We start from the raw sequence: 12,232 nt of genomic DNA, 5'->3' as shown, positions 1-12,232 counted from the left end.
GGTTAGGTGGATTGGCCATGCTAAATTGCCCGTAGTGTAAGGTTAATGGGGGGATTGTTGGGTTACGGGTATACGGGTTACGTGGGTTTAAGTAGGGTGATCATTGCTCGGCACAACATCGAGGGCCGAAGGGCCTGTTCTGTGCTGTACTGTTCTATGTTCTATGTTCTATGAAACCCGCATCGTCCCAATTCGGGGCGTATGCATTGACCAGCACCACCCGCTCCCCCTGCAGCTTGCCGCTTACCATCACATACCTCCCGCCACTGTCAGCCACCACATTCAACGCCTCAAAGACACCCTCTTCCCCACCAGGATCGTCAACCCCGATTTTTTGCATCCAGCCCTGAATGAAACACTTGGCCTACCCATCCCTTCCTCAATTTAACCTGATCCGCCACCTTCAGGTGCGTCTCCTGAAGCATGGCCACATCCGCCTTCAGCCCCTTCAGGTGCGCAAACACGCGGGCCCGTTTGACTGGTCCTCACATTCCAGGTTATCAGCCGGATTAGGGGGCTACCTGCCCCCCTCCCCCGTCGACTAGCCATTACCCTTCCTCAGTCCGCCCCCAGCTGAGCCCGTTCCTCACGGCGACAGACCCTCACCCGACACCCTCTACGTGCTCCAGCTCCTTCTCGGCCATTCCAGAAACAACCCGGTGCCCCCCCTATTCCACCCCCTCCCCCCAAGCCTCCCCACCCCCCCCCCCCCTCACCCCCCAAGCTAGGGCCCCCCCAAGCTGCATAACCCCTTCCATTGTACTTCCGTAAGTCAGCCGACTCCTGCTGACCCCGGCTGCTCCCGCCACCCCAATGACCCTCCCCAGTGCAACGCAACCACCGCGCCCCCCCCCCCCCACCCAGTGTCGGCCCCGCCCACTGCTCCTCCAGCACGGGAGAGAAGCCCGTGCTTCCATCCCGAGCCCTGTCCCCACGATCCAACACGCGGGAAAAGACAGGCACATGACCCAACAGGACCACGAACCACTCCCAATCTCTCAACCAGTGAAAAAAAACCCAGACCTGACAAAACGCCCAAGTAAACAGATAACAATCCCAAAAAAGCGAAAAAGCGGAACAGCAAAAAGACATCATCAAATAGAACCGATAAAAGCGAAAGGATACCAAGGAGGACAAAGCCTCCGAGCTGTGTACACCGTTCCCCAGCCCCCAGTCCTCAGTTCAAGTCCAGCTTCTCTGCCTGGACGAAAGCCCAGGCCTCCTCTGGAGAGTCAAAGTAGAGCTGGCGGTCCTTATAAGTGACCCAGAGGCGTGCCGGCTGTAACAGGCCAAACTTGACCCCCCTTCTTGTGGAGCACACGTCCGATTAAAACCAGCCCTTCTCTTTGCCACCTCCGTACTCCAGTCCTGGTAGATCCTGACCTCAACATGCTCCCACTTACTACTCCTCTCCTTCTTCGCCCATCTCAGCACACACTCACGGTCGACAAAGCGGTGAAAACGGACCAGCACCGCCCGAGGCGGCTCGTTTGGCTTGAGTTTCCTCAGCAGCACCCGATGGGCACCCTCCAGCTCCAAGGGTCCCTGGAACGACCCAGCGCCCATTAGCGTGTTCAGCATCATAGTCACATAGGCCCCCAAATCCGAACCTTCCAGCCCCTCTGGGAGGCCTAGAATCCGCAGGTTCTTCCGACGGGCGTGGTTCTCCATCTCCTCCATCCTCGCTGACCACTTCTTGTGGAGCGCCTCGTGCGACTCCACCTTCACTGCCAGGCCCAGGATGCCTTTTGCCGGAGCTCTCGGATCTCCGCACCCTGAGCCGTCTGGGTCGCCATGAGCTTGTCCAGGGAGGCCTTAAGCGGTTCCAGGATCTCTGACTTCAGCTCCCTGAAGGAGCGCTGAAGCAGCTCCTGCTGCTCCCGCGCCCACTGCTGCCACGCTGCTGCTTCCCCGCCCGCTGCCATCTTGCCTTTCCTGCCTCACACCTTTCTCTGCTCCAAAGCCGATTTTGTGACCGCTCCACTCCTGGTCCAGGCCATCCACCGGCGGAGAATCTTAGAGGAAGTGTTCCCACACGGGGAAAAGTCCAACCAGTACCGCTACGGGCCCTTAAAAGAGCCCAAAAGGCCAAAAATAGCGGGGGCTACCGAACATGCGGCTTAGCTCTGCATCACTGCAACCAGAAGTCTACATCTGCCAATTTTAACTGACTGTTATGTTTCATAGCCATTTTTTGAAGTTCAAACTCGCTCTCTTTTTTCCTTTCCTCTCCATCTCTTTCTTTGTTTCTTTCTTCTCTCTCCTTTTCTTTTTCCCTGATCTGTATGTCCCCTTCTCTTACTTTTTCTCTCATTTCATATTCAAGCTGCTTTAATTCTTATCCATGTTCAAATTGCTTAATCTGCAACTGGATCTTTGCCATTTTTAATGAGTCAAACTGTAATCTCAGGCAACTTTAAATGCTGAGCCACTGCCGTAATTACCTCACCTCAATGTTTTTTTCCAAATCTAACAGTCTGCTTTTAGTCTCTGTCCGTAACGTACTGCATGTGACCGTCTCCCCCCTGCAAAAACCTCAGAGCCTCTAAAAGAGCCATTGTCCACAACATACTTAACAACACTTAAACTGGAATACCACACCTGAAAAGCAACCACAATATGCTCACCCCTCACTGTCTTTAAGTTCACTAAGCCAATCCAATAGACAAACTTTTATCCCAGACGAACCCCCAATTTGTTCTGGGCCAGAGTTTAGAGAACCCAAAAGTGTATCATGGAGTTCACCTGACCCACAACTTTTAATAGATTGTGGCATGGGGAGCACAGGGCCCACTCTACAGGTGTGGTACCACAGAAATGGAAAAGTAATTTTTAAAGCAAAACAATGTTTATTCTATGAACTCAAGTTAACCTTTTTAAAACATACAGTGAACATCTCAGCAACCATCAATTCAAATGCACCCCCCAAAGAATAACACTCTAAGTAATCCTTCAACTTTCCTTTTGACAGCCATAAGACAATATGAACCCTTTGTACAGAAAGACATCAGGTTTAACTTCACGACTGAGAACAGTTACCACGTTGAAATCAGCAAATGGACACTCAGAAGCTTGCAGAGATTCACACACATCCTGCTGTGATTGTAGCTTCTCCAAAACTAAAATGAAACCAAACCCAAACTGCAGCGAAAAGCCTAAAGCGAAAGTAAAAAGCTGACAGGCAGCCCAGCTCCACCCACTCTCTGACATCACTGCAGTAATAAACACCCATTTCTTAAAGGTAGTCTCACTACAGATATTTATATACACACCCATTTATAAACACCCATTTCTTAAAGGTACTCTCACATGACACAGTGACCCAGCGGGGAATCGAACCTGGGGCCCTGGCACTGTGAAGCCACAGTGCTATCCACTTGTGCTACCATGCTGCCCAGGAAGCTCTGTACGGGATGGTCAAATGGACAGAAAAGTGGCAGATGGAATTTCACCCTGAAAAGTGTGAGGTGAATCACTTTCGAAGGAATAATTTGACAAGAAAGTGTTCAATGAATGGCCTGACACTGGGAAGTTCCGAGGAACAAAGTGACCTTGGCCGGCTTGTCCATAGCTCTCTGAAGGTGGATGAGCAGGTTAATAGGGTGGTGTAAAAGGCATATGGGACACTTGCCTTTATCAATCAAGGCATAGATTACAAAAGCAGGACGCCATGTTGGAGTTGTATAGAACTTTGGTGAGGCCACACCTGGAGTACAGTCTGCAATTCTAGTCCCCACATTATCAGAAGGATGTGATTGCACTGGAGGGGGTGCAGAGGCGATTCACCAGGTTGATTTTTTAAAATAAATTTAGAGTACCTAATTCATTTTTTCCAATTAAGGGGCAATTTAGCATGACCAATCCACCTACCCGGCACATCTTTGTGTTGTGAGGGCGAAACCCATGCAAACACGGGGAGAATGTGCAGACGCCACACGGACAGTGACCCACAGCCGGGATCGAACCTGGGACCTCGGCACTGTGCTAACCACTGCCCCACCGTGCTGCCCTGATTCACCAGGATGTTGCCTGGGATAGAACATTAAAGTTATAAAGAACAAAGAACAAAGAACAATACAGCGCAGGAACAGGCCCTATGGCCCTCCAAGCCTGACCCGGTCATGATACTAACGTTTGCCAAAACCTTAAGCACTTCCTTCTGCCTTATCCCTCTATACCCATCCTATCCATGTGTTTGTCAAGATGCCTTTTGAACACCATTAATGTATCTGTCTCCACAACCTACCCTGGTAACACGTTCCAGGCACTCACTACCCTCTGTGTAAAATACCTGCCTTGCACATCTCCTCTAAACTTTGCCACACGTACCTTAAACCTATGTTTCCTGCTGACTGACCCCTCCACCCTGGGAAAGAATGTCTGCCCATCCACTCTATCCACGCCCCTCATAATCTTGTTGTTATGGGCCAGGGTTTGGAGAACCCCAAAGTGTATCATGGAGTTCACCTGACCCAGAACTTTTAATAGATTGTGGTATGGGGAGCACACGGCCCACTCTACAGGTGTGATACAGCAGAAATGGAAAAGTATTTTTTAAAGCAAAACAATGTTTTTTTCTATGAACTCAAGTTAACCTTTTTAAAACATACAGTGAATATCTTAGCAACCGTTAATTCAAATACAACCCCCAAAGAATACAACACTAAGTCATCCTTAATAACTTCCCAAACAACATCCAGAAGACAAAAGAAACACCTTTTAATAGAAGCATATTAGGTTTACATTCACTACTGAGAACATTTATAATTCTGAATTCACCAAATGATCAAGAGATAGTCTTTTGATGGCAGAGAGAACAGCAGTACTCCTGCTTGCTCTGGCTTCAGCTCCAACTCTGAAAACGGAACGAAACACTGCAGCCTGCTCAAAAACGAAAGTAAAAAGCTGACAGACAGCCAGCTCCACCCACTCTCTGACATCACTGCAGTAGTAAACACCGATTTCTTAAAGGTACTCTCACATGACAGTTGTAGACCTCTACCAAGTCATCCCTCAACCTCTAATGAAAACAGTCCGGGTCTATTCAGCCTCTCCACATAGCTAACACCCTCCAGACCAGGCAACATCCTGGTAAACCTACTCTGCACCCTCTCCAAAGCCTCCTTATCCTTCTACTTGTGTGGTGACCATAATTGTGCGCAATATTCCAAGTGCAGCCTTACCAAGGTTCTACACAACTGTAGCATACCAGTTTTTATACTCGATGCCCTGTCCAATGAAGGCAAGCATTCCATGTGCTTTCTTGACTACCTTGTCCACTTGTGTTGCTGCCTTCAAAGATCTGTGGACCTGCACGTCCAGACCCCTCTGACTTTCTATATTCCTAAGAGTTTTGCCCTTTACGATATATTCCCCCTCTATGTTAGACCTTCCAAATGCATTACCTCATATTTGTCTGGATTAAACTCCATTTGCCATTTCTCTGCCCAAGTCTCTAACCTATCTATGCCTGCTGTATCTTCTGGCAATCTTGAAATCCTGCTTGCCAATAACTTTTCATGACCCCTCCTTGCCCTCTTAATTTCCTGCTTCAGTACCTTCCTACTTTCTTTATACTCCTCAAGGGTTTCGACTGTCCCTACGCTTTTAGACCATACAAAAGTCTCCTTTTTCTTTATGAGGAGGTTCACAATATCCCTCGTTAAACGTCCCATACTTATCCTTCGTTCTCTCAGGAACGTACCTTCCCTGAATCCTAATCAACTGTCGCTTGAAAGACTCCCACATGTCCGATGTTGATTTACTATCCAACAGCCACACCCAATCCAAATTCTTCAATTCCTGTTTAATATTATCGTAATTTGCCTTTCCCCAGTTTAGCACCTTAACGCGATGGTTACCCTAATTCCTGTCTGAAAGTACCCTGAAACTTACAGAATTGTGGTCACTACTCCCAAAATGTTCCCCTATTGAAACCTCAGCCACCTGTCCAGGTTCATTCCCCAATACCAGATCCAGTATTGCCCCTTCCCTAGTTGGACAATCTACATATTACATCAAGCAGGCTTCCTGGATACACCTTACAAACTCTGCTCCATCCAAGCCCCTAGCACTAAGTGAGTCCCAGTCAATATAGGGGAAATTAAAATCTCCTACCACAACAACCCAGTTACTTTTGCACCTATCCAAAATCTCTCTCCCTATCTGCTCCTCTATCTCTCGCTGGCAGTCAGGGGGTCTGTAATAAACCTCTAAAATTGTGATTGCCCCCTTCCTGTTCCTGAGCTCTACCCAGATTGTCTCAGTGTATGAGCCCTCCAAGGTTTCCTCCCACAGTACGGCTATAATATTCTCCTTAACCTGTAATGCTACTCCCCCACCCCTTTTACATCCCCCTCTACCTCTCCTGAAGCATCTATATCCTCCAACATTCAGCTGCCAATCTTGCCCTCCCTTTAACCATGTTTCTGTGATAGCCACAACACCATAATTCCAAGTACTAATACGTGCTCTAAGTTCATCTGCTTTACCCGCTATACTTCTGGCATTGAAAGAGAGGTTGGATAGGCTTGGCTTGTTTTCACTGGAGCACAGAAGACTTAAGAGGCAACCTGATCAAAGTGTACAAGGTTATGAGGGGCATGGACAGGATAGATAGGGAGCAGCTGTTTCCCTTTGTTGAAGGATCAGTTATGAGAGGACACAAGTTCAAGGTGAGGGTTAGGGAGGAATTTAAGGAAAAGCTTTTTTACTCAGAGGCTGGTGACATCTGGAATGCACTGCCTGGGAGGGTGGTAGAGGTGGGTTGCCTCACATCCTTTATAAGGTATCTGGATGAATACTTGGCACGTCATAACATTCAAGGCTATGGACATGAGCTGGCAAATGTGATTAGGTAGGCAGGTCAGGTGTCTTTCATCCGTCGGTGCAGACACGATGGGTCGAAGGGCTTCTTTTGCACCGTATCATTCTGTGATTCTGAGACATTGTTGAAGAGCTCCAGGGGTAACAATTCCTGCCGTATTAGCCAACCACTCAGTATGATCTTGGCTGATCCTTGACTTTAACTCCACTCTCCCGCCCACTCCCCATATCAATGAATTTCAATTAAAGAGATTAAATGCCTTTCAATCCAGCCTTGAACTGGTTCTGGAAAATTATTCTCGTGAACGTTTGCTGTACCAGCTTCAATGTAAGTTTAGCCTTCCATTGATATAGAGACCAAAACCCAACATGGTCTCACCAATGACTTTCTTGCATTCGTGCAACTCTTGTAATAAAGTCCAACATGGCATTTCAGATTGCTTGCCAGACCTGTATGCTAACTTGTTGCATTCTTTGCACATGTACTCACGCATCTCTGAATATCAACATATTGAAGTCCCACACCTTTTCTATTCTTACCACCAAAATTGAACAACATCACACTTCTCCACGTGATGCTCCATCTTCCACCTTGTTTCAGATTCACTTCATATCTCTTTGCATCCTCATTGTATCCTGCTCACAGCTTACACTCCCACTTGCTCTTTGTATTGTCAGACATGGACACATTAGTCACTGTCTCTTTGTTTAAGTCTACCGAGTTTAATTTCCAATGGTTTAAAGAGGGAAAGGATAACACTAAATATGTCTTAACATTTCTGAATGTTTCATGAAGGGCGTAGACTAAAATTAGATTGGTCTCTGAGAATGGCTATTCAGCAATTTGTACCTTCAACATTTATAGCACATGAAAACAACTTTCTAATAGAAAGGAATCAGGCCTAAAGCCGATTAAATCAGACACAAGGCAAAACCTTGATGCCAAAGCCAGGCCAGTCAGCAAAGAAATTAGAAAATAATTCATCCTATACATGATTGGAGAAGTATGGATCGCTCTCTCACAATAAGTCAATGTTGCTTCAAGCTGAGAAATTTAAATCAGACAGCAATAGGAATTTGCGAGCTGGGGTAGTAAACAGTATGGAGCTGTGGGTGGAATAAGGACAGCAAACAGCCATGTTCAAATTTAATGCCTGAACCTAAACGACCCTCTTATGGACTGACTTGATTAATACTATACTCCTGTATGCTTCACCCAAAGCCGGTGTCTACGTATTTACATTGTGCACCTTGTGTTGCCCTTTTATGTATTTTCTTTTTCTTTTCTTTTATTTTCATGTACTCAATGATCTGTTTGAGCTGCTCGCAGAAAAATACTTTTCACTGTACCTTGGTGCAGGTGACAATAAACAAATCCAATCCAATCCAAATAACTCCAGGCACAGAATGGCTCGATACTGGTCCTAACAGCTGGGCATGAGACACAACGGCCAGGAATGGGAAAGGAAAAGTTAGATTTAATAATCTGATCCAAACTGACAGTGAAGTTTTTGTGTTTCACAGGAAAAGGTGGGGTCTGTCCACAGACACACGGTGGAGTTGGAGTGTGTGCAGAATATTGTACAGACGACAGTGACTGTCCATTGGATGAGAAATGCTGCAGCAATGGATGTGGCCATTCATGTATCTCTGCCCATCAAGGTACAATTAAACACTCAAGCACAACTGAGCTGAGACCTAAGTACACACACAACTGCAACAAGGAGCAGATACACACAGATTAATAACACAGGTTAAAAACACCTTGACAGGTACAAGAAACCCACTCACACATCAGGCAGACAGAAAATGCAACTGTCATGACTCCCTGGGCCAGTGCACGGTCCCCATGTGGCCTGGAGTCACAACACAAGTGAATTAACCAATAGTTCTTTTAAAAATACTCGAGGTCTTTGCCTCTTGGCTGCCCAATAATTCTAGTCGCCAGGTTGGCAAATTAAAACACAATTTCTGGTTATTTATAACAAGCACTAATGGAATATGCAGTAAATACAACTGATTAACACAAGCTAACACCTAATGCCCACTATAACATGCCCCTACCCTCGACACACACAAAAGACAGCAAACACATAGGGATGGAAAGGGGTAAAAAGACACGTCAGTGGAGGGAAGAAAGATTCTTTGTTTCAGATATGGCCTTTAGCACGCTTTTCTTCCCACAAGCTGGCAGGTTAAAGTCTTTGGTTGACAGGCTGTAATGACCATTCTTGGAGATTCATTCATTCAAGGACTCTGTTGTTTAAAAATGCATTACTCACAACTTTCCAGGAGAGGCACCAAATTCCACATCAAACTTTCTTTTCAGTTTGTGGTTTGCCTTTTGAACTCTGTAGTTCCAGGAACACAGCACCCACTGTGTTCAGGAGAGAGAGTCAGCTGGATCTTTTGGGAGAGAGTCAGCTGGATCTTTCGGGAGAGAGTTATCTGGAATTCTTTACCATGCTGCCAGACTCAAAACTAAAACCAAACTCAATCCTCAGATACCGAAAAACATTTCCAGTGGGATCCGATCACCACGTGAAACCGGGCAGTGCACAACTTTTTGGGCCAATTCATTGTCCATCAGCCAATCAACCATACAAGTCCAAATCATGCCTCTGTCACTATCGCCGGCCAGTCTAAAACTCCAGTTTAAATTAGCATAGAAACTTCCAGATTCTTCCAGCTTGAATTAAAGATACAGACTTCTTTCCTGAGAGTGACATGTCCACTAATCATCCATGGATCAAAATAACAACAGAAAAAATAAAAGAAAGGGAAAAATAATGGAAAAACAGGGAATGAACAGGGCCCGTGCAACACACACAGTTCAGAAAGATATAAGATGCACCCACAGCTCCGACAGGTACAGGTACGCACTCACACCTCAGACAGGTATGATACACACTCATACCACAGAAACGTACAAGATGCACACTCACAGATCCAGCAGGTACAAGATACACACTCACAACTCAGGGACAAGACACAGACTCACACCTCAGACAGCTACAAGATACACACTCACAGCTCAGACAGTTACAGGATGCACGTTCACAGCTCAGTCAGGTACAAGATACACACTCACACCTCAGACAGGTACAAGATACAGACTCACAGCTCAGACAGGTACAAGATACACACTCAGCTCAGACAGGTACAAGATACAGACTCACAGCTCAGACAGGTACAAGATACAGACTCACAGCTCAGACAGGTACAAGATACACACTCACAACTCAGACAGGTACAATATACACACTCACACCTCAGACAGCTACAAGATACACACTCAGACAGATACAAGATACACACTCACACCTCAGACAGCTACAAGATACACACTCAGACAGATACAAGATACACACACACAACCCAGACAGATTCAAACACAGACTCACACCTCAGACAGGTACAAGATACACACTCACACCTCAGACAGGTACAATATACACACTCACATCTCAGATGGGTATAAGATACACACTCACACCTCAGACAGGTACAATATACACACTCACACCTCAGACAGCTACAAGATACACACTCACATCTCAGATGGGTATAAGATACAGACTCACATCTCAGGCAAGTACAAGATACAGACGCACACCTCAGGCAGATACAAGACAATTAGTGCCTACAGTGAATTCCTCCGCGTCTGTCAGGCAGTTGAGTGTATGGTTGCTTTTACCAAAGTTCACTATTCACAATTCCTATGTTAATTTCTCTTGTGTCCATACAGTGAAACCAGGAAAGTGTCCTCTGCCCGGTGGAACAAAGATGTGTGCTGAATTTTGCCATCATGATGGAGACTGCCCAGCGGAACAGAAATGCTGCAAAACAACCTGTGGACATGCCTGCTCTGAGCCCTGTTAAATGTCTTTTAGTGCCATGTTAACGGCCTGTAGGCACCTCTTTGAAATATTGCTATTGCTGTCCCATTATCCTGTTAAGTGTCCACTGGTGTACTGTCAGTTTCTTTCTGGAGCTTTGCTGAAATGTGAGAGGATCTTACGAGAACTATGCTGGATTAAATTCAATGTTCTGCTCAAACTCTGTAAAAGCCCTACTGGAGCCCTGTGGGTGACCTCCTGGAATCGTGTTTGAGCTCTGCTGGAGCTGGCCAAAGGTGGAATCACAACAAACATACTCAATCTGTGTATTTTGAAAATGTAGTTTGGGCATCACTTGATGAAGAACCTGACTCCACTAATAGCTACACTGACAACCAATTTCAGCTTATCAGTTGAGCTCCTATTATGGTTTATTTACACTTGCTTGAAGCAAAATTTATTCAAATTCAGAGACCATTCAATGCAAACAAAATGATTACGTTCAAGCCTTGTCCCTTCAAAAATTACTCAGGAATCTGGGGAGCTTATTGATCCCCATTGGTTTCTCCATGGCAATGCCTTTGCCAATCAGAGTTCACTTCCTGACCAATCAGTACCCTGACATTCTCCTGCCATACAAAGTGTTGTGATCATTTAAAATTTGGTGTTCTTGAGTGTAAGATGAAAAGTTTGAGCAACAGTTACCTCTTTGCACCCAGAGCTTTGTGTATCATCAACAAAGTTAGACCCATTACTCTCTGTCTCTTTATAGTGATAGATTCACAGTTTTAGAGCACAGTGTTATGGGCCAGGGTTTAGAGAACCCTAAAGTGTATCATGGAGTTCACCTGACCCACAACTTTGAATAGATTGTGGTTATGGGGAGCACACGGGCTTACCTTACAGGTGTGATGAAAACAGAAATCTACAGTACCTTTAAATGAAAACAATGTTTATTTATGAAACCAATTAACACTTTATAAACCCACAGTAAACTTCTTAACAACTATCAACACCAATAAATCCCCCAAAGAATACAGTACTCTCTAAGTAACTCTTAGTCTTTCCTGCAACATCCATAAGACAAAAAGAACCGTTTGTACAGAAAGACATCGGGTTTAACTTCACTACTGAGAACAGTTACCATGTTGAAATCACCAAATGGACATTCATAAGCTTCACACACATCTTGCTGTGACTGCAGCGTCTCCAAAACTAAAGCAAAATTAAACACACCCTGTAGCAAACAGCCTAAAACAAAAGTAAAGCAGACAGACAGCCCAGCTCCACCCACATACTGACGTCACTGACAAACACCTTTTTCTTAAAGGTACATCCACTACAGATATTTTAATGAACACCCATTTCTTAAAGGCACTCTCCATGACAACAGAAAGAAGCTCTTCAGTCCATTGTGTCTGTTCCAGCCATCAAGCACCTATCTATTCTCATCAGTTCTTGGTCCAAAGCCTTGTAAGCAATGACATTTCAAATGCTCATCTAAATGCTTCTTAAATGTTGAGGTTCTCTGCCTCCACCTCCCTTTCATGAACGAGTTCCAGACTCCC

At 45.6% G+C, this 12,232-nt stretch overlaps 1 protein-coding gene across 1 annotated transcript in view; it reads left to right on the top strand.

Moving 5' to 3' along the window:
* LOC119969129 (keratin-associated protein 5-1-like) overlaps nucleotides 1–10,884 on the top strand; it is a 148,432-nt gene extending 137,548 nt beyond the window's left edge. The window contains exons 8-9 of the mRNA XM_038802347.1: nucleotides 8,350–8,487; nucleotides 10,574–10,884. Coding sequence (XP_038658275.1) covers nucleotides 8,350–8,487; nucleotides 10,574–10,707 — 272 coding nt within the window. The 3' untranslated portion in view covers nucleotides 10,708–10,884. The remainder of the gene's footprint in view (nucleotides 1–8,349; nucleotides 8,488–10,573) is intronic.
* The last annotated feature ends 1,348 nt before the right edge of the window (nucleotides 10,885–12,232 follow it).

This window comes from Scyliorhinus canicula, chromosome 7 (genome assembly GCF_902713615.1).
Source record: "Scyliorhinus canicula chromosome 7, sScyCan1.1, whole genome shotgun sequence".
Classification (NCBI taxonomy): domain Eukaryota; kingdom Metazoa; phylum Chordata; class Chondrichthyes; order Carcharhiniformes; family Scyliorhinidae; genus Scyliorhinus; species Scyliorhinus canicula.
Note: the sequence above shows the minus strand (reverse complement) of the source record. Positions and strands in the feature narration are given on the sequence as shown.